Source organism: Mizuhopecten yessoensis, unplaced genomic scaffold (assembly GCF_002113885.1).
Source record: "Mizuhopecten yessoensis strain PY_sf001 unplaced genomic scaffold, ASM211388v2 scaffold5229, whole genome shotgun sequence".
Lineage (NCBI taxonomy): Eukaryota > Metazoa > Mollusca > Bivalvia > Pectinida > Pectinidae > Mizuhopecten > Mizuhopecten yessoensis.
The window spans coordinates 1,425,515-1,450,393 of record NW_018405944.1 but is presented as its reverse complement, the minus strand read 5'-3'; the positions used below and the strand labels follow the sequence as shown (position 1 = coordinate 1,450,393).

The 24,879-nt window shown below is 35.3% G+C and overlaps 1 protein-coding gene across 1 annotated transcript in view; it reads right to left on the bottom strand.

The window, feature by feature from the left end:
• Positions 1–24,879, bottom strand: part of LOC110450444 — a 58,642-nt gene that overhangs the window by 17,322 nt on the left and 16,441 nt on the right. The window contains exons 2-6 of the mRNA XM_021497979.1: positions 8,429–8,577; positions 8,002–8,131; positions 5,438–5,668; positions 2,608–2,835; positions 1,270–1,519 (exon numbers count right to left, since the gene is read on the bottom strand). Coding sequence (XP_021353654.1) covers positions 1,270–1,519; positions 2,608–2,835; positions 5,438–5,668; positions 8,002–8,131; positions 8,429–8,577 — 988 coding nt within the window. The remainder of the gene's footprint in view (positions 1–1,269; positions 1,520–2,607; positions 2,836–5,437; positions 5,669–8,001; positions 8,132–8,428; positions 8,578–24,879) is intronic.

The window sequence follows — 24,879 nt, the reverse complement described above, 5'->3', positions numbered from 1 at the left end:
TTGTCTTGATGTTTCCCCAGTCCCTGTAGATACCTTATAGTGTTGAATTTTATTTTTAGATTTAATATCCTTGCATGTTGACATTATTTCTGATTTATTAATGTTTTTTACAAGTTTATGCGGGTTTCAAAAGCGTGATACTGCCATAACGTGCGTCATTCACGACTCGTGCAGGTTGGATAATGTTATTAGAAAACAACAAAAAGTGATACATCTGCTTCCTATATTTTCACAACACAGGTTGAATTCAGGTCACGTCGCTGAATTTTCCTTGATTATTTAACATCTCAATGAGTTCTCGCGAAACATTTTGATAAGCGATAATAAGTTCCCACGAGTAAACGCGGAAATATATATACATCGTCATTGACGCGGTTAAAAGTATATTCCTTCTGAATTAGTTGTAATGTGCTAGTCGTGTATTTATTCTTTCGTTTAAATGATAAATGTTTGTTTAACACTAGGTACACAACGTGAAATAGTGACTAAGTTCTATTTCATTTTGTCAGATACAAATTTTGTTAAAAAAAAATTACAGGCACGTTACACGTTTTGATGTATTCCTGCATTCGTTTCGGACCATTTTAGACATTAATTTGCACTCATTTGACTTTAGTATCACAGATGAGTTGTAAAATCATCAATTTTAAATATACAATACTTTTTCATGTTTGACGTTCTCTACTTTGTATAACTTCTCCTAAGTTGAATAAGCTAAACTTATGCCCATCTAAAATAATTACTAGAAAGAGGAGAGCTCATAACATGGAACCTTGAAGAACTTTTTCAAATAATAAAAGAGTCCGAACGATAGTTCTGCAATTTGTTGTGGCAAGTATGCCGAAAAATCAGATATCTAAAGAAAAGTGCCACTGTTTTTGACATTTACAGAATAAAATAAACACTAGAAAGAGGTGTGCTCCTTAAAAAGAACCTTTAGGAACTCAAATATTCAACCAGTGCGAACGAACGTTAGGTTTGTTGAAACCGTGATTTATTTAATAAATCATCATGTTTATCGCCAATGCATACTTTTAAAGGGAAAGAAAAACAAGCATTGATATTTTAATTAATTCCTCCCACAAGTTGAGAGCATACTTTAATTAAATGATCCATGCTCTAGGTCTTGGTCGTTTTTTTGTTATATGCAATGAGCCCTACATGCAGTTATAATGTTTAAATTAGTGTTTCTCTTATCAAACACAATAATTACGAATTTAACTTTTGGTATGGGATATGTGATAGGACTTGGCAGTGCTAGTTACTTACCGTACACGGAGTGACGCAGACAACATGAGGTGGATCTTATCCAGACTTTGTTCAGGTCGACACTGAATATAGGTTCTGTCTATAGTACAAGATACCCCGTCAGCTTCGGGGACAAAGCACTCTCTCAGACTGTAGAAGTACATTAATGATGCCCCAGCCTCAGAGAGCAAGGATAAAAGGACCTGATCAGATTCTTCACAGTGACCTTCTAACTGAAGCGTCACGTTTAGCGTCACTGTGTGGACGTTGACTGAATACGAAAGATTTTTGAACAAACAAGTATTGAATGGGACATTCAATTAATATTCTTTAAATCGAAATGAATACAACTATATACACTGAATTAAAAAGTTATCTACATTTTGTATATGAAATCTTCAACACCAATAATGCTCTACCTACTTAATTCAATTAAAATGCTATATTCGTAAAGCAACAAGTCCATGAAAATGAACATTACAAAACATACTTATAAGTTCAGTTGCTACTCAAATATTTATAATATTTTACGACGTCAAATGGAAAACCGTGATTTACACTTGCCAAGAAAATACTTCGATACAATAATTAGGACACAACACCCCTGCAGATCGGGGATCGAAGAATACACCTGCTGTGACCCACTGCGTGTATCAAAGGGGGCTACTAATATGGGACCCCCTTTAAAATTGGGAATTCGCTTTTGTGCCCTCTACGTTGGGACACATTTGCTGCACCCATTGTAATATTTAGGGTATTTGTGTTGCTTTCTACTTCTAACTACCTTTTACGTTCTAGTGCCTTGCTTGGCTATACCTCACTTTTGGCTTTAATGTTGGACATTCGCCCAGGTGAGGAAAGGCAATGGGTGGTGTCCCATGGCCGGGACATACCAAAGTCCTTAACAATGGTGGTTGTTATTCCCTGCATTTAGGGAAATGGCAACAACTGGTTCACCCGTTTTCAGTATAATGTGAGCGGGCGGAATGTTGTGCATGGTTTTTCAGTGAGATAGCCCCGTTCTAAAATGACATTAGCTGTAAAGAGTTAAACAAATTTAAACCAAACCAAACCAATTAGTGAGAAAGCACTATAAAGTCGGCATCTGATCCGCGCTATAACAAGGAGGCAAAAACACCAACATACATGTACGCTTTAGCATCACACATGGAGGCACGTCCTTAAATTACCTTAGCTGTTAAAAATACGTTAAACAAAATCAAACCAAAACTTATTAGGGCACAGTTATCATATTCTTGACATTGCTTTTTGTTTATAATTAAAAATACGTCGGCAGTTTCTAAAAAAAGGAAGAAGAATCAGCCAAGGTGTAGCTAATGCCTTGTTAAGTATACCTACATGGCTGGCATATCCATTGATGACAGCAGAGATAAGGTTGATTGACCAGGCGGCAATCCGCTCCTGACAACACAGGCTCAGGACTGGTCGTACAGAGTGGGTAACAAACGACATCACTTCCGGTACAGTTACAGTAACTCAGACAGTCTGTGTGCCATGTCCTGATACCCCGGTCACTATACTGCGAACACGTCTGGTACTCAGCGGGTCGGAGGATAGCGGTTTCCACTGTATTGTACATATTGCATTTGTAAGATAACATTCGAATTTCTTTAAACGTTTGTTGCACAATGGATTTCATTTAATAATTATTTTTTATTTTTTTTTATTTTCGAGATTAATTCACCTTTTGAAATACGAAAAGTTAAAAGGTTTTGAAATTGCAAACTTACTTCTTATGAAATAAAATTAAAGTGCTAAGTGTCAAGTCCGAAACAAAAATGTTCATAATAAAACAGATTGCATGTTTCTTGCTACAAAACGGAACATTTATGTATTTACTCTACACGTGAAGGCAACGGTTAATGGACCTTATGTGGAGTAGCATCGTCCAGCGTCCAAGCATAGAAATAGCATTGCCCTGGTACACTTTACAAATAATACAGTAAACTACCTCACATGTGCTCTTCTTTTATTAATCCTTATAAGAGTATATAATCAACTGTTAGAATGAAAAAATAATACACTTTAGTCAGAGATGAAAAAAACACAAAACGAAACGGGGAAATCTTATTTTATCAAGTTTTGTGTGACCAGTAAAAAAAATCAGCTCTGGCTTTCTTTTTCAATATAAATGACCGGCAATTAATAGAAAAGCCTAGAAAAAAGTGCAGGTAATTTGAAAAAAAAATGAAAAATAATACCAAAAGCAACACCTACATGTGCATGTATACTTTAGGTAAAAGTCAGAAAGGCTCACGTTTGTTGTCGTTGGTTTGATTGTTTCTTAATTTTATATTCGATAATTTTCTTAACAGTGCTTATTTTAATTAACCCGTTTTTTTCATTTATGATGAGGAAAAGGGAGAAAAAAATATGAAATTGCAGTGAATCACTATTGAATTCGGTTAGAAAAGTAACTTCATGAATCTGAAACTTTATTTCTGCACCATGATGGAGTGATTCTTTTGTATTAAAGAGTACAATGAATGGAATTCGAAAGGGTGTCAATGGTATACACTAAAACGGAGATGTTTGTTTTTGTTTATTTAATGATGATGATAACAAGGTTGGTTATTTCTGTCCCTGCAGGTAGGGCGTAAGAATTGTACCTGCTGCCCCAATTGCATGATCGTAAGAGGCGACAAAATTTGGGATCTTATCTTTTCACTTCTTTCTAAACAATTTTCTTCTTTCTAATGTCTCCCTTGACAATGCCTCACTTTTGGCCTTTAGTTGAGCGTTCGCTCCTGTAAGGAAGGCTTTGTGTTCTGTCCCTTAGCCGAGACATACCAGAGTCTGTAAATGGTAGTTTCTACTAGGAGTAGGACGACTGGTGCGCCCGTCGTCAGTATACTGTGACCGGGTTGGGTATCCTGCTGGGTGTCTTCGGCAGTATGTTTCAATGAGGTAGCACTATAAAGTTGGCATCAGTTCCGCGCTATCACAAGGAGACAAACACGAACATATTGCAGCCTCCTAAAGCACATGCATACACTACACGCATGCATCTTTCACACAAGGGAGGCCGTCCTTAAATGACCAAAGCTGTTGATAGGACGTTAAAAACTAATAAACCAAACCAAACCAAACCTAACCAAAATTTCTCATTATAGATGAATGTTGTCGGAAATAAGATAGGAAAAAAACAATACCAATGAAAGATTTGAATGTATGCATGAAGAATGAAATTTGTGAAATCAACGTGCTCTGTATTCGTTTAACGACACTTGTTCCATTTCATCTCTTGAGATTTCACAGAAATAATGCAATCAATATGCCTGAAATGCATCTCCACGGAGATCAAACCTGACTGGCGTATCTCTCCCTAAAGACAGACACCGACTATTCTTGTAAAGGTTAATTCTCTGTTTTCATTGCCATGTCATTCAGTGCTTTTGTTAGAATGATATAATAGCCCTCGACAGCAATCTTTGATATTTTATTTCTCAGGCTCTTTAAAGAGTTTTATATAAACTGAATTGAAATAAACCGAAGTCTATGAGAAAACGAATATATTTCAAGTGTTTTAGATACAAGTATATCTAAAGAGGTGAATCATTTGTGGGCTCTCACTGATTTCAATGTTTATAGTTGATATGTAATTTCGTGATACGTTTTGTGGACGCTTACATTCCCGAAACTTCTGGTCTCTTTCTTGTTGGACCATGCCAAAGGTTTCCATGTAAATCTGTTTTGTTCATTATTGCCCTTCTTTTAACGTTTTTGAAGTCGAATTATGTTTTTGTCGATTCCTCGGAATTTTCTTTTGTGTTTTCCTTGCTATGTTCTTTTTTTTTAGATTAATGTTAATTAAACCATTTTCGCTGCATACACTTTTTTGTCAAACTGTTATTGAAATAGTGCGTAGCTGAATCGTGTCAGTTCGGTACAGATACAACAACTATTGTTCATACGCTTCACTGATCATTTGTCTGATGAAGGTGACGGTAAAAATATTTTATAATCCATACTTACCAACTTGAAGAAAGTGTTAAGACATGTTATTGAAATCATTTTGCAAATGAATGTCCAATATGATACTCAATTATGCAATCAGTAATTATATGCTACCTAAAACAAGGTTGATCATTAATAACATGTTTTAAATTAAAGCACAATGACAGTTTCATGTGATGCAGTGTATCCTGTAGCGAAATACTCCCAATACCTGGCTTAGTTAGAAGACTTTTCTCGTCACAGACAGTGGTCGGACAACATCCCTTCATTTCCTCGCGGCAGACGAGGTTAGGGGCGGTGGGGAGGAGGAGAGAGGTATCGTTACACACAGGGCGGCACTCCAGTTCCCCGTCCGTCATACAGACACACACGTCCTCGCAGTCTATCTGGAACTCCTGTCCCACTCGGAGCTTCATACTATTGTAATAACAGTACGGCAGAACTGCAGGGTAAAATATACAAATATACCTGTACTTTGCATTATTGTTACACATGAAAACATCAAAAGATATTGAATAAATAACTATGTAAATAAAGGATTACTGTTGTATTATATACATTTTCTTGTATTTAAGAATTATTTTAAAGACAATGATCTGTCTCGTTTGTAATGGATTCCAATGTTTTTTTGTTTTTTTATAAAGAATCTCCATGAACAATGTTTTGATGCTGGTTTAATGCTTGTTGGAAAATTGCACCATTATCTTAACTTATTGTTATTTACCGTCAGAACCATTGATGAGTCAAACATGGACAAAGTTTCAGCATAGTGCATTACAAATGTTCACGTGTTCTGCCCTTTCTATCGACCCGCTATTTTTATAAATAGATGTTTCCTAACTATGTATCTCTCATTGTATACAAATCATTGCCTTAGTTAAATGTCTTATTGTCCCAAAAGGCTAATGTTAATTCGCTGTTTAAGAAGCTTTAAATAGACAAAGAGGAGGTGGTAAACTACTATCGCCAAGTATCAAATCTGCTCTCCTAAGATGATTTTAGATAAAGTTGTGTCAAGCGTTTAGAGTTTTATCGCCTGCTTGCATAATTATAGTCGCTACATTAAAAAAAACATTGAGGTAGTCAAATCCGTAATGCACCTTAGGGTATAATAAATTTGTTCAAACATGGAAAAATAGGTTTATTTCTTGTAAAATTCAATTACTATCATATCAAGAATTGATTTATGAAATGTTAGTGATTCACCTGTTATATCTCTTTTACACAACGGTACTGTCTTTTAGTATCTCCAGCACACTAACTGGATGTCTGCAGATGGCCTTCAGCAAAAGTATAACTACAGAAAGAACAGTACACGTGTTCTGACAGGGAATCTCTGGCATAAATATTAGCCACCTGCAGAGGGTTGAGACCACAAGGACATGCTTATCTGTTACGACTATATTTAAAACTAAACTGTGGTGTTCAGAGTACATTTACATGTTGTAGGGGTTGTAAAAATGCAACCACTACAATGGATATGCAAAAAGTTGCTCTATGACTGGGAAAAAACTTTCAAAGATAGAATTTGCTTGTGATGTCGGAGGAAAATGAGATCATGTCAAAGAAAATATATTTTGCGAAAATTAACTCTGTTTCCTGTGCAGTCTTGCAAATGGTATTCCTTCTACGATCGGATGGAAACCAATGATGTGCATTTGAATTCTAGATCTTTTGTGTACATTGTAATGCCTTGCGAGACATGTGTAATTGATGATCAATTAGAAAAATGCATTGTAAAGTGGATTAGAATAATTCTGTAAATGCTTTAAGGCGCTATTTAAATTTGGTTGTATATTATCTCAAATATTATCTACAATGTATACATTCCTAGTTAAACAGAGGGTCACATTTCTGAACTCGTATCTAGAAAGGCAGTGGGTTGTGTTATCTTTCCATCGATTCATTGTTAATTTACAACCCGCACCATTTAGTCTGCGGCGAGAATTTATTGTATCCTTTTTATGGTCTACTTTAAAACAAACATAGTTTCCTCATCTACTTATGACAAAAGGTTCTCTGTAAGATGATTAGTGCTGTCACTGTTTTAAAGGAACCATCAAAAGAACATGGATTTATACGTTTCTTCCCAGTCAATTCTGCATCTCAGCTGTGTCAGTAATGTTGTTATTATGTAAAATAATACTCAATAAGAAATTGCTATCCCAATTTTCCGGCTTGAAATATTTATGACCGTTGAAATGTGAGATTATCTAGAGGATAGAAAGAAAGACACAATGGAGAGCCATTATTCTACAAACGCATAAAACTGATAATAGTGACTGCCTATTAAAAACACAATACATCCAAATTATTATCGTATACGACTGTGTTTGAATTTTACCCGTTGTGCGATACTTGGCCAAAACAATTTGATATCAATTTGGTATAAGATATATCTGTTTTAAAATTGGAGTAAAACGTTTTCTATGAACTTATTTGAAACTGAATGGCTTGAATTGATCGATATCACACTAGCAATCGCAGACAGATATTCTGGACTTTAAAAGAGAAACAAGATTTGGGAAGACCAAACAACTATACAAACGTCTCTCATATACCAAAACAAGTATCCGTTTTGTCTTCTGGTAGTAGATGCCAAACTAATAAGTGAAGTACGCTATACAATACATATGTATCTATTACTGTATGCGGTTCCTGGAGATCTATGGGATTACGCCCCATTCTGTCACTGGTGATACACGACAAATGACCTTCTGTCGTATTTCAGGTAATGATTACATTGCACTTGTATAGTTACGAGACAAGACGCACCTGTCGTGCTGGTAACGACTGTCTCTGTCAGGTTTGCGATGACGTCCAGCTGTTGCCAGGTAACAACTCTCATGAAATACAGCGTGTTTGGCTGCAGTCCGTACACAGTGGCGAATGACATGTCCCCGTGCTACAAAAGACGATTTTTAGTTGATATTGATGGCTAACGAAACAATTCCATGAACCACAAACGATAAATCTTTTTAGAAACAAGCGTACAAATAACGAACGTTTCAGGGCGTTTAAGTATGACGCATGACTCAAGAGCCTCTGATATTTGCTCGGCCTCGTGTCTTATTATGTTTCACCGTCAGCTAGTAATTAATTTTCCTTCCAGCTAATTGGATCATCTGTGTGTAGGTTTGTAGCACCAACTCAATATGATTCTCGTTTGGCGCCAGTGTTCGTGAGATAATTCGGTACTCACCTCTTCGCGAGTCCATAGTGACGTGTCGTTGGAGAACACGGTGGAGTACAGAATGCTGTACTCAAACCTGTAGCCAGGCGGCTTGAAGTCATCCCAAGAGAGAGATATGCTTGTTATACTGATATTGGTGATTGTCATACCAAAGTGACCTGGAGAAAGAAAAAAAATATAAAGTTCATTCCAAAAACCGTCAATCGAATCTTTACAAAAGTAACTATTTCAGCGCACCCAAATTTAATTAAATGTTAATACTTTATCAAATTTTGATAAATGAGTGCATTTATGAATCAATCTAGAACATATACAAAAGACAACAATATACAAAACTTCAATTATCGCATTCATAATTTAGCGCAATATTTTCAGCACAGGAAGCGCTAAAATACGACTACCACTAAAATATGTATGTTAACAGTATATCTCTGTATGAGCTAAAGGGTAGATTAAACAATTTCTTAATTATTCACGTAACTCTATTTTATAAAGGAACTTGTATGAGATTAGCAAGATTGAAGTCGATGTGAATTGTTCCTGACATTACTCCAATGGAATTTTGGTGTTACGACTAACATGCTGCAATTTTGATAAAATGTTTGTAGATCATAGCCAATTAAACCTTCTACTTTTACTTTGGACAGCAAAGATAGTTTGAAATTATCATGCAAAAAGCCAAAAAAGTAAACCTTTACTGCACAATATGGTTAAGTGTGAAAAAAGATTAACGTAATGAGAATCTGTGTTTTAAGTATTCCAAACAGTTACAGAAAATAGAGTAGAAGGGTAAAGGTTCCTATTAATTCATTCATATCATTACAAAAGTACAAAAGATTTTTAGTCACCCCTGGGGGAACCCCAGCGGGGACTATTAATTTTGGTTTCAGTCCCAGATTTTGACCTCCACTGTTTCAGCTTTCGTGTGTTTGCTTCTGTCGCTAATTACAAGCTTTTGGATAACTCCGATATCGATTTTAGGAATAGATCTAACATACAACCAAAAGGCGTTCCGAATTTCAAACTAAAGATGTTCCGAATATGAATCAGTCACCTTTGAGGTTCCCGAAGGGGTAGACTGTTATATTATATATTGCTATTGATTGATTGAGATGTTTATGTCTGACCAATGACTATATTGGTAAAATTTCTTTTTAAACCAAATTAAATTTTGGAATAAAAAGTTCAGGTAGAAAAGCTCAATAACGTCTCTTTTTCTTTATCATCTATTCACGCAATGACAAAAGAAAACGTCACCTAGCAAAAGGGCAAACTTGATTTGACATGCCGGGTTTGTGTTTGCCGCCGGCACACTACATTAAAGCATACGCGCAATTTGGCGGACACAAACAACATTTTGTATCGCTTTGCATTTCTCTGCAGTCCGGCGAAACTTCTAATCGAACGGCAGGTGCCGAACATGCGGGATTTAAGGGACATTCGTAATCAGTAGGAAGGTGCCGCCTTCCCGGCGGTAAACGGCACGCCTGAATCAAGTTCGTCCAAAGTAAAAAGTTTACGACATTTATGGAAATTGTTTTATTTTTTTAATTTACATACCATTTTCAGCCGTCACATTATAATTTCAAATGGTGATATGTTATAAATAAATGCGCCATCATTCAAACAAATATTTCATCAACATTCATATCCCGCCTGACAACGTTTACAACTTTAGGACACTTTACAACATAACACGTTACGGCAGAACTTGAAATGGAAAACCGGAAGAGTGCAGGGTCATGTAAGGTAAGTAGAACATTGCCATATTCAGAATTTATAATAAAAGCGCTCGACACCGTTTAATGTTATCGTTTCTGCGGTGTGGTGGCAGTGGTGACCTCGAGGTACCGGCAAAACATGGTATTGACATTGTATTCATTTTGAGCAAGATAAAAAGTGTATTAAGCAAAACTGCATATTTATGCATGTTTTTTAATCGGTGATTAATTCTTATGTTTTCCGGACGAAGTTCCGGTAATTTTTGTGTCAGTTTACAGACGATGGCCAAACGTCTAAAATATCTTTGTGTTGTGTCCAGCAGGTCACATAGTAACGAGATAAAGCTTGATAAAATGGCTGCGCGGAAATATATAACGGGCGGAAACCAATGACTAGACGATATTGACAGTTTTACAAACAAATAATTTTTACTGAGAAGTATCAACTGATAATATGGAGTTAAATAACCACGAAAACAATACCAGTACAAACTAGTGATAGGGATTGGAAATTCCTTAATTATCAGCCTTTAGTTTTGGTGAAAATGATTTGCTCCAATATGCATGTTCAGTTCTCTTATATCATTTTTTTTTCATTTTAACAGATGAACTATCTTATCCTGGCACTTTGGCATGTTTGAATGTGGAAGGCCTTGAAATTGGGATGAAGAAGGCCAGGGAATGTCACAGAAATTAAAAAAAAATGAAATTATTTGCAGTGTTTGTGTTTTATGGTCATAAAACATGGAACATTTTCTTCAAGTAAATCAACCACATGCTTTCTTATTATATCCTAGTAGGTTGGCATGGTTACCTAAACAGCGTGTATGCATACCTGGTCATTGTTAGACCATTTTGATTGACAGGTGGAAATATGTCAGTTGTAGCTTGGTCAATGATTTATTATACTGAAATAATCATACAGGAGATGGGGTGACTTTCATGTCATTTTGACATATTTCTAGTATTCTTCGGCACGATTACGCGTGAAAATGAGAATTACGGCATTGCATTGTCGTATGTGGATAGACATCGCCTAAATGGTTTCAAACCTATTGAAGGGTATATATATTGAGCTGTTGAATTGTTTTATTTTTCTTTCTTAATTTTCCCTTTCCTTTATTTATCTATTTATCAATTTATTTATCTATAGGGTGATTGGGAGGAGGGTGTAAAATTATAATGAGTTTCATATCATTAAATAAAGACAATAGGAATATTTTTCTAAATTGTAAATTTTCACCTCAGCGACCCGTTATCCTCAGATAATCTTCGGTGATTCTAAATGTTTGGATCATGTGACAATGAAAAAATATTAAAAGCAGTGTACTTATCTAATTATTTTCTCTGTTTCAATACGGTTCAATTAGTTTTGCCGCTCTGTTCTACGAGATTCCTGGCGCCAAAGCCAACCACTAAAAGCATTCAAGCGCTAATTGTCAACGAACGTATTACAATTGATTCATGTTAAATGTCCCTACTTCCATTATCAACTGCATGTATCCCTACGGATCATTTTGATTTTTTCTGTACCATTACCTTGCTCGACATGTGCAAAAACCTACATTTCAATTTTCGATAACAGGAAAATTACATAGGCGATTAACAAATTCCACGATTAATTGGTACTTTTGCATTTTATTGATCTTTTTAAAAGTGGTTTTGTTTTGTTTTTGGAGTATTATTTCTTACGATAAAGCGGTTCTATGATTAATGCTCATGTGGGAACTGTCATCAGATAACGCAAATGTTTCATTTAAATTGGTGTGTTTTCGACACGATTCTGCGGATGTATGCGTTTCTTAACCTTTTCTCAAACCACGGGTAAAATAATCCTGCATTTATCAGCATCTGAACAAGACACACCGGAAGAATGTTATAGAGAAATTGGCTACAAATTGGGCGTCGTATAAAAAGTAGAGTCACACGCCCGTACACATGAACTCTCCTGCATAATTTATAAGAGGGATTCGTTAAACTCTGTTTATCTGTTTCGTTGGAGATAAGAAAATGTATTGATATTTCAGGACAATCATGTTAGCGGATTTATCGAGCACTTGCTAAAATCGACTAGATATGTTCTAGTGTTAAATTGCGTGGAAATACATTACGAAACAATCTTCTGGTAACCATGCTATCAAAACACTGTTATATGCCAAGAACGGTTTCTAGAAAATCAAAAATAAGAAAGATAGTGTAATTTCCTGTATGTCAATGCATGCATACATTTGGTTTAATTGTCGGTTGATTTTGAAATATATATATTTTTACAAGAGGACCATGTGAAAGATTAGCCTTTGGCTAAACATGTATTTTACCCTCAATAAATAAAGTTTATTATTATCTATTATCATTATTATTGTTCTCATAAAGGGATGACTGTTTAAACATTTTTATAATATTTTTTGTTGTTTTTTCCAGTTTCTAACTTTTGTTTCTGTATGGTACAGCAATTGTCTAATCACCGAACGGAAAAACAAATTTACCGTTTTAACTAATATCATTATCTCAGGCAGAATGATTATGCATCGTTTCGGGGTCCATGGACAAGGTAATAAATAAAGCTAACTCTTCTTTCAATTCATAAGCAAGGGGTTTGACGTACCAGCCTCTCAATTTCAACGGTAGTTTAGATATTTTGGATTTACAAAGTTTCGGTCCCTAGCATCACAAATGAGTCCTAGAAGGACGAGCCAGCTGTACGGTGCAGTGTAGTTCATTTTTGGTATACTGTATTTATCATCAAATTTTAAAGTACAATCACAGGTGTGTTTGTGTTACATTTAGCATGCTGAAGACGACAAACAAACAGTATATGATACATGTATGTAATTGACGTAGAGTATGTCTAAACATGTTAAATATTCAATATACAATTTCGATAGAACTAGAAGGTATCTGCAATTGTCAATGTTTGTGTTTCATACATGTCTACAATAATACTATATCTTATCATGGTCATCACTCTCTGACATCGCAACATGTCAATCCTTCTTTGTAAAATGAAACAGAAAAAAAATATCAAATAGTGTTATAAACACACAAAGAAAAAAGTTCCCTAGCGTCAACACAACAAGAAAATAATATGCCACCGTGCCAAAACACTGACAAACAACACAACAGCGTCAACACATATAGGAGAAAGTTTTACAAACAAAAAACAAAAACTGCCACGAAGTTGTTCACAAAGACAAAATAGACAACAGTATCAAGACTAAAAAAAGGACCAGAATTGCAAAAGCGTCACCAAAAAAGGAAAGACATATAGCACAACGACAACAGCACATAGACAAAATATGCCAAAACGTTAACAAACAAGGACAAAATATACCACAGCATCAACATATATGGATATACACTAAGGAGAAGAACCGTTTATAAGTACTTTTGTACTTGTATCCGAATCATCTCAATCAAATAAAAAAAGCACACGATATACCACAGCGTCGATACAAGGACAAGATATACAACAGCGTCAACACACAACGACAAGATTTACCACAGCGTCAACACACAAGGACATTATATACCACAATGACAACACTCGAGGACAATAAATAACACAATGACAACATTCAAGGACAATATACCACGACGTCAACACACTAGGACGACATGTACCACAACGTCAACACACAAGGACAAGATATACCACAACGTCAACACACAAAGACAAGATATACTACAGCGTCAACACACAGCACAATATATCACAAAGTCAACACACGATGACAAGATATACAACAGCGTCAACACACGAAGACAAGATATACCACAGCGTCAACACACAAAGACAAGATATACAACAGTGTCAACACACAAAGACACAAGATATACCACAACGTCAACACACAAAGACAAGATAAACTACAGCGTCAACACACAACACAATATATCACAGTCAACACACGATGACAAGATATACCACAGCGTCTACACACGAGGACAAGATATACCAAAGTGTCAACACACAAGGACAAGATATACCACAGCGNGACAAGATATACCACAACGTCAACACACAAAGACAAGATATACTACAGCGTCAACACACAGCACAATATATCACAAAGTCAACACACGATGACAAGATATACAACAGCGTCACCACACGAAGACAAGATATACCACAGCGTCAACACACAAAGACAAGATATACAACAGTGTCAACACACAAACACACAAGATATACCACAACGTCAACACACAAAGACAAGATAAACTACAGCGTCAACACACAACACAATATATCACAGTCAACACACGATGACAAGATATACCACAGCGTCTACACACGAGGACAAGATATACCACAGTGTCAACACACAAGGACAAGATATACCACAACGTCAACACACGAAGACAAGATATACCACAGCGTCAACACACAAAGACGAGATATACTACAGCGTCAACACACGAGGACACGATATACCACAGTGTCCAGACACAAAGACAAGATATGCCACAGCGTCAACACACGAGGACAAGATATACTACAGCATCAACAAACCATTAAAAATGTACAACATAAAATAGCATCAAAACAACAAAAAACAAAATAGGATATTCAGCCAGTTAAGTCAGTAAAACTTGACAGCAACAAAATCCAGACAACAAAACAAATGGGAAAGTTATTATAAATCATTACATAATTAGGAAATGAAATCCAGAGTAGCTACACTTTCTTTTAGGAAATCTGTAGTTATCAATATTTCTGCATAGTTTGACGAATGATGATAACCCCGAGATTGAATAATCTAGAAAATTCTCTACTTTAAAAGTAAGATGAAATTAGATATTTATGTGTATTTTATTCACACGCGTTGTAATCACCGCATGCTTTACTGGTAAAAACATCATCAAATAGCCAAACTACGCATTGACTTTGATATCATATCACGTCCTGTAATGCTTTGATATCTCTGACCATCGCAATTACAATCGAGGGACGTATATCATCTGTACATTAAATCTTGAAGGATCAACAGACATAAACAAAAACATGCGTCTCTAAAACCATTTCATTATTTTCATTTATTTTTATATGGAATGTCATTTTAGGAAACAAATGGCAAATTAATATCGTAAATAGCGTGCACATGTTCTAGTAGTTAATTACATATGTCTGTGAATTTTCATTATATCCCGTAAAGACGAATTTTAAATGGAGATTCGAAATATAAATCGTCATTATCAATTAATAATGGTATCTAGCTGACACACAGATTTGGCAAAACTCGTCTTTCTGCTTGATTTATTTTCATTTGGAAAGATAATACATTAGTAAATCGTTATTTCTTCAATATTTCAAATTTCTAAGCCGTGATATTTTACTGTTCAGTTCAAATTAAATTCTTTCTGGCTAACACATCAGCTAAAATATCAATACTGTGCAATATTTTAATCCATTTTTTTTATGGAATTATAATCATGTTATGCAAAATAACACTAATCAAAATTTCACATGGACTCACATTTCGCTTGTACTTCAAAACTTGTAAGCTTGAAATAAAGAATACAAAATTACAAGTGTTAATTTCATCTTCCTTTTTTGAACAGTGTAAGATTTCTTTCATAATTCCTCACCAGCTACCGTCAGTAAAATCGTTGACTCGTTAAAATTTGGGTTGCGTTAAAACTTGTTTTTAATCTAGTGATTCTTACATTCAATATCTTCAAATATACAAAACAAAATACCTTGTGCTCCATCTGTTCGGGTGATCCTTTTTAATCATTACAGATAACACGATTTTTGTTATGAATTACTTTTCCGTATTAAAATAACACCTCCCGGATGAAATGAAGACTGAATCTGTGAAATGTCATCTATTTTTTCCGTCTTTAAACTCATTTGTTGAGGAGAAATTAATGTAAAATTCTCATCAAAATCTTATTTTTCTCTCACAAATTGAAAGAGACAGGTGCATATCAAACAATAACATATTGTATTATCTAGTCTTGCGAACCAACCAATGAAATATTACACAAAACTATCAAGGTTTGTACACCACACAATAAACTGATATATAACCATTTCTAGATTTGTACACTGCACAATGAAATAATATACAAAACTATCTTGATGTGTACACCACACCATTGACTAATACACATTTCCATATAGATGTGTACACCATACAATGAAATAATATACAACTCTTTATAGATTTGTTCACCACACAATGAAGTAATATACAAAAGTATCTTGATATGTACACTTGGCAATGAAATGATAGACAACACTATCTAGATTTGTACAGCACACAATGAAATGATATACAATGTATTCTAGATTTGTACAGCACACAATGAAATAATATACAACGCATTCTAGATTTGCACACCAGACTGGAACATAATACACAACACTTCCTAGATTATACACTGTGCTAAATAGATATGCACACGCCACAAGAGTACACTACAATATGACGATTGGCAACCAACGCAATGCTACAATGCATTATGTAAAACTTGTTACATAACATGTGAACAACACGTTGTGATTGATTAATTTGACATAGTGGCCGCGACGGTCATAGGCCGTACGCCTTGAGTAGGCCCTCTCTCCCTCTCTGTAGGATCTCCATCCAGCAATCTACTACAATTTCCTTTTTGTTTACATAGTATTGAAAAACGACAGCAATTCTTCAAGCACACAGATGATATGAAGTTACAACATCCAACACACAATTCTTATGCACACCAAATACCAAGAGCTGTTCCTGGCTCCTCCTGTGGAGCTTTTCCCTAGCTTCACTCTCCAGAGGCTCACATTCCCGGACTTCGAACCCCAAATCTCAACTCTTAACTCCCTATAAAATTCCCCACAAAGTACTTTTAACAATCTGTACAACATTAAGTATTCATGAGCACGTGCCACTTATTGTACATATATAGTTTGGCAAGTGAAACGATCCAATTCAACTTTCTCATATCAAAACTAGCATTTGTTGTTTCCATTTACACTCATCATATTTTCCAAAGTTATCTCTTAATTTAACCACGAGACTGATCACCTATCTGGTAATGGATACGCTCGCCTGCACTATCTACCCTGCAACATGTCAATCAAAGGCCGGTTTTAACAAGAGTATAAGATTTGACCCTAATAGAACTGTTGAGCAACGTATTGCTCTCTATTGATACGTAATACTTGACGATACATAGATGGTCTTATTTTCATTTACCACCTAATTATCGACCCATTTTGTTCACACTGCACACCACCAAATAACACACTATTTGCATTTGTACACCACCAAATACCAAAATGCAATATCTAGATTTGACATTTTACCCTAAGTTTGAGGGTCATGATATTTCAACACACTCCCGGGAATCAGACTAATTGCGATGCGTGTGTCTTCACAGCAATCGTAAGTCGGCAGAAGCTATCTAGTTGTTTAACACCCCTTAACCAACCAGTCAAGCCACCGTACCCTAAAGATATTTTGTAAATTAGTTGTTGATTGATTAACGCCGAATAAAAAGTGACAATTTACCAGAGGTCTTTGCACTTATGAGTTTAGATTATGTACACAGATGTTAAACACAATCCGGTTAGGACATCTAGAAATTTAACCAGATTGTGTTAAACATTTGTGTGCATCATCTAGAACTTAACCAGGGTTTGAACACCAATTTTAGATATTATGGAAGAAAAATAACGAGGGGGAAAATAGCAGCAAAACGAAAATTAACATGGAGACCCTTGCAATAACAAAAACATTATAGACCATGTGTTCCAGAAGGAAAAGCGTCATCTGCTTCCTTGACAACACGTTCATGTAAATCTATGTCAAATCGAAGTACATGTAATGTCACGACAAAGTAGTACCGAGGTAGTGACAGCGAAACAACAATGCACATTCATGAGAATTATAAAAAACTATTTACTATTTTATCGTTATAAATGTTTCCTAATAAGATTAAGTTTATATAAAATATGAAATTTGTCATTGTCTTCATCGAGCTACATCTCTCAAAACCCTTTTCTATAAGTTGTCCCTAAGCAGATGACATCTTTCACGGAAATCATGAAACAATTCGAAACAAACTCTTGACAATTACAATTTGGTAAACATCAAGNAACATCAATGTGAGCGGCTGATGTAAACGAGTCTGTAGTGTCCTTGGTTTTCATGTTGAGGATGGTATATATTTGACAGCACATTGGGATATATCTTAAAGTGAAACTGAAGTTCTTCGGAACGTTCTTGTTAATATTGCTAATATACTCTCCAATGAATGCAATGTCTGCTGAAAATCTTGCCATCGACCTCTGTAAAGATAAATTCAACCAAAAGCTTTATAATTATAACGATTTAAGCCTCGGCATATTACATCTAAGCCTTTAGCCCAAGGTATCCTCCAAAGTAGTTCGCAAGTATACTTTATATCATCGTAGGAGAACGAATGCGTTCCCTCCCTCAAATTAGTACAAGGCATAATAGTGTTAAGAGTGAAAAACCCGCATGTTCTGTAAAACAAAGAATGAAAAAGATCCTTTTCAATTTGAAGAGAGAATCCTTTCCTCAGATTGGGTGAAAACATGTTTTCGGTTTTTCAAGATCTGCACCATTTTTGTCTGTTTCTGGAATAGACAGTTTCATAATGTAAATCTTATCTAAAGGTACAAAAAATGGAAGTAAGAGGTTTGGATAATTTACTTGATTGAGCGACTAACTCATCTAGCGATAAAAAGTTGTGAATAAGCATTCTTGTCATGTTTCGGAATCCAATACAAACGAGGCAGGTCCTTATCCTTTCCACGAATCGGTAATCGGAAAGGTTGCAATGCAGAAGCATGAATAATTAGTTTTTCGTCTTTCAAAATATTAAGAAATGTATGAGGAGGGTTTCCTTGCTTAACAGGCAAGCTTTGGTCCATTTTGCATGCAGCAAATGATAGAATTTGCAGACAAGGATTAAGTTATTAGATGCTTTGTCTGCTGAAATAGCCAAATATTTATCATGCGGATTGTTAAGATGCAAATCATGATTATGTTTCTTCAGAAAGTCCGTTTCTCGTTCTGTCAGACAAAATCAACACTATACGCACTTCGATCTCTACGCAAGGTAATTCGGTCGATCTGTGTTTAGTTCAACATTCATGGGATCACGTGATATAACGCAATACTATTAAATTGATTGGAGATAGCTCTGTTAGGCTATATTTGAACAGATGACATGAAACGTTTTGTAAACAAATGGGGCGTAAAATATGATGCCAACCTTCGATCATGTTTGATGTATTTTTATTGGATTAACAGGGACAAAATAGTCCATCAATAAAATCACTTTGAGGTGAAATTGAAGTTAAATTCAATGCATTTCAACACGAATGTTATTTTATCATTTTACACGTGTTTCCTTACAGCGAAAGCAAGAATTCTGGTCTTTGAAGTTCATATAGGGTCCACAAAGGACAATAAAGCAAAGTCAGCCGTTACTATTACATACATAAATCGTGGTAGTTCTCCTCTTTAATTCTCTTACATTAGAGAAATCTAAATACATAGTGTGCCGTTACAAGTGAATCGTGGGAGATGCGGGTGATACACGGTTTCTATATGAGTTATCACTTTTTCAAAAATAAAACAATTTATTAAATAAAGTCTTAATGATATAATCAATGTTTGACATACAATACTAGCAAAGAAAATAGCCTTCCCTTGCTGTACATATTGTACACGAAGTTCAAACAACATGAAACTTTGACAGTAGAACGATGAAGTCTTAATTTCAAACACAGATCTCCCAGACTCCAAAATAAAAATAAAAATATATTGACTAACATATCCATAATGCTTTGATATAGCACGTTAGCATCATTATGATAACATGGTCAGGGAGAATTGTGTTGGTATAATTTACTTTTATTTTTATTTTAGACGGATTTGTATACATAACAGTTTGTATTACGTAAAACTTTTTTTGTTTTGGCGTTTCGGAGAGTGCTATCTTGACGCTTTGACGGACATTACTCAATGTTTTTCATGTTTATTGTAGTGCATAAAGCATTAATAACCATGGTCAGTGTTATCTTTTTTAAGCCTCTCATAGTGTTCGCGAGACTACCGTTAGGCAAAGTCTGGCTGAGCAAACGAGAGACTGCGTTCCTGAGACTGTTTCAATGTCATAATTCGCTCAATGTCTTATGACGGAAACCTGATAATCATGGAATTTATATTCACAGTGTCTAAGGACTGTTTTCGATGTATTCATAGCAGGTACGAACGTTAGAATATCTCGGTAAGTTAAACAGGAATTGCCCTCCATGACAGTCGCGGAGTTGTACTTTATTCTATGACCATCTGTCATTCCTTTTTATTTCCCCCCATTATATCGACAGCCTGAACACTAAAGTGATTCATGTAAATCACGGGTGTGTGTTCAATTTAATTAACACTTCTCCACAAAAACGAATCTCAAAAATGACAAGAATATCATATTAGTACTTCAGGACATCTCAAAATACTCCGTGTACGATGCTTTTCTTTGTACTCAATTTTTATATATTGAAGAAAACAATGGTTATCTCGACTGTAAGACATTTGATTAGTGTTTACCCCTGTCCGTTGTGTAGCTCATTTTTCTGAATACAATTAAGTGTTGTTTTACGTGACAAAATAAGCCCCCTCCGAAATATAACATCATGCGATCTTCGAAGTCGCTATACTCATTTAAGGAATCAAGTCGAAAGACATAATTCAATGATACTGACGTCATAGGTACAACACATCCTTTCTAGCTTAATGTCTATTGGCTGTCTAAAGATTTAACGCAGTGGATAAATAGTCACTGACAGGCGTTGGGTGTTTGTTTATTACTTTAACGTTAACGGCAAGCGTATCGGTTGGTTCCATCTTTAAAGTGGAACATACATAAGTGTATTGTTGATTTATGTATAACGTTACAATTTAGAGGCAAAACATATACATCCTAAGAAAACATTCCAAAGAAAAATACATTTAATTACTTTGTACTCATTGACAATACATTTACAAGATATACTCTTTGTTAATGAAAGTATATCATTTTAAAACAAACATCAATTTTTCAATAATACCAAAACATCATTATTATTCTCAATCAACTTAATATTGAACGTGTTTCATCAAACAAACAACAGCGTGACATTTTACGTGTAAATATGTGCTGAAGATGAGTTAATTTGATTAACAGGACACATCTCCAATGTGGTGTCCTTTGAATTGTTTGTCAGCAACCTCATCAACCCCCAACATAGAAGGTAACGACAGTATTGGCAGTTTCTGTTAGGTTTAATTTAACATCGGCTCCTGCAAGATGTTTCACTTGCAATCTTCCGAGTGTAAACGTCAATTTTGAGGTAAAATGTACTTTATTTGATGTTTTTCCTAATGCTATATGAGGGTGATGATAGAAGTGGAAGCAAGAAAGATCCGGAACAAATTGGATGACGGTTTTACGAGTGTAGATATCATCTAAAGTAATTTTGTACGTCAAAGACCAGTCGATATTAATCACATTTGCGGAGTCTATAATAAAGGTACATTATAACGATATTTCAGGGTGAACATGTTAACGTTTCTACAGCGTGAACACTAAAGGATGAATACGTAAACTACACTACAGGATGAACACTTCTAGGTTACTCAGGTTTACTCAGGTTAAACACAAAAATATAACATAGGGTGAACACTTCAACGTTACTTAGGATAGAAACTTCATTGTTACTAAGGGTGGAAACTTCATCGTTATTAAGAATGACCACTTCAATGTTACTAAGGGTGAACATTTCATCGTTACTAAGGATAAACAATTTAACGTTACTAAGGATGAACACTGCATCGTTTCTAAGGATAAACACTTCAACGTTATTAAGGGTGCGAGCACTTCAACTTTACTATGGGTGAACACTTCAACTTTACTATGGGCGAGCACTTCAACGTTACTAAGGGTGAACACTTCAACTTTACTATGGGCGAGCACTTCAACGTTACTAAGGGCGAACACTTCAACGTTACTAAGGGTGAACACTTCAACGTTACTTAGGGTGAACACTTCAACGTTACTAAGGGCGAACACTTCAACGTTACTAAGGGTGAACACTTCAACGTTACTATGGGCGAACACTTCAACGTTACTTAGGGTGAACACTTCAACGTTACTAAGGGTGAACACTTCAACGTTACTAAGGGTGAACACTTCAACGTTACTATGGGCGAGCACTTCAACGTTACTTAGGGTGACCATTTCAACGTTACTTAGGATGAACTCTTTCAAAATGGTATAAAGTGAAACAATTTCAACATTATTACATGTTGAACGACTCAACGTGACTTGACTACAATGTCAAAATTTCGACGTGGCAACGTGGCGTTAAGTTTGTATCGATCGTTATGACACTCTTTAGTCACTTGGATGGTAATACGGTAAAGGAAGTACGGGTATCATAAGAAGATATAATCATTTAATTTAATGTATCTAAGAAAGAATCAGAACCTGAAATACAGATTATACAGTTTATATAGGAAACTGTGACGCAGATTATATACAAGCAGTTATATATATACTAGCACGCTGTTCGCGGATATTATCATGACAATGTATCACAAATCATAACATCACGAGCGCTATCTATCCCTGTAGGATTGAGGAAAACAATGACCCAGTGACAGTGTATTTATCTTATGATCGAAGCTTGTTCTGCTATTAGGGCCGACGAACATAAATAAATCAAGGTTTAAAAACAAAAATGCAATCTACATCAGAGACATGTAGCTATTTTTTTCTCTCTTATTTAATCTTTCTTTTCTATGATATAGTCTTAAAGAATTTCTAAACTTAAGGGGACGCCTGTCTTTAAACTCTTTCCTCTGATAAGATCATCTTCAAATAAGGAAATCAAAAATGTCATTCTCAGTCATAAATACTGTTTCCTTTGAAATTATGTGTCTCTTGTAAACACTTTATCTTGGTAATATATTTCCATTTCAAACGTAGCTCAGCGTCTTGGAAGAATACAATTTGCTTTTTGTTCCTGAATGGAAACTGATTAAATTAAAGCCCCATCGTTCGTATTTTATGAATGTTTGAAAGACAGTCCTGCCATATAAAAGGCGACAATCGTACTATACGCTAAGGTCTTGAAGAGCGGAGTGGTAGCTATAATGGGTTTTATTACAGAGCAGTGCAACACACTTCTCATATTCAATTATTTGACCTCCAAAATCGATTTTTCTATACATATATTGGTTGGTTGGCTGGTTGATAGGTTGTTTGGTTGATCGGTTGGTAAGTTGATTGATTGAAGGATTAATTTATTAATTGATTAGAAATAAATCAAGCTCCTTGTGCCTTAATCTATGTTATGCAGACGCGAATCTAGGAATTTGCTTTAATGTAAACCTTTCATTACCTCTTTTACTTTTTTATAAAGCATGAGTATGTCTATGAAGATATACATTAAGCAGGTCTGCTATTAAACTGATACATGCACGTATTTCTATAATATCATATTCATAGGCAAATTTAATAACATTATAGCTATGCAGATTAGTTAACTGCCTTAGGCCCCAGGAAAATTGTCATGGTCGTATGTAGATCTTCAGCTGACGCAAACTAGCCAATTGTATTCAAAACACTTATGCATTTGGCGTCGACAAACTTAATGTCTACATATATATGCTGTTGATAAGATTGCGGATACAGTAAAAGTCAATTTTGTTCGACAATTATTATAATAAAATAAAAATAAATTCCAAACCTATCATTTGCTGGAATGAGAAAACGCTTTGAGAAGGAAATTAAACTCTAACAAAATTGGTTTGCTTCCGCTATCTTACACAACTGTCAAAGCATTTCTATCAACATTTATCAGAAATTTGGATTTGCAAAAGATTATTTGGAAGCCAAAGCATTTGAGTAGAAAAACAAATGAATAAGTTGGAAAATATGCAAAACATATCCGATTGAAATTTGTTATTGGGTATCAATGTTCTTCACATTGTCACTTCTGTAAAAAAATTATCCGTTTTCTCTATTAGAGTTGAACGTTGTTATAACGAAATGTAAATTCGCGCTAATGATTCCTCATGAAGCGAAATAGTGGAAAAATATTCCACAATGTCAGAGCACAAAGACAGATTTTACCGCGGCGTTAACGCACAAGGACAAAAATAACCTCAGCGTCAACACACAATATCAAAAATTACCAAGGAGAATAAGATGGCGACCAGAAAAGTTACCAACAGTCACCACCAACCTACATCTCGCGAAACCCTGCATCTTTCAAAGCATGATGTAAGAAGCTCTTGAATACCAAATTAGCAGTAACGCTCTTACACCTGAGGTTTGGGAACAGGGGGAGCACTATCAAGAAAGGGAAAGTTTAACATAGGAAAGAAAATCTAAATCCTAACGCTTATCGCTTAACAGCTAAGTTATAAGCCGTCCTGTTGGCGATGATAGATAAGTAAGTATATAGGAAAACAATTGTTGTAGGATAGCCTATTATCATTTTTTGAATGAAAGTTCAGAAGGGTCAGGCTCAAATGGAATTAGCAAATTAGCAAATACAACAACAGGAACCGAGGGGTCATTATAAAAGATGGAAAGTATAGCGAATCTCAAAAAATAAAGTAAGAATCAGATTCTCTGAGCAGGTAAGCATTTCCTGCCCTCATATTACACCCTTAATGATATCTTCTTTCTTTAAAAGGGCAAGTCTGGGTGTATTTATAGATT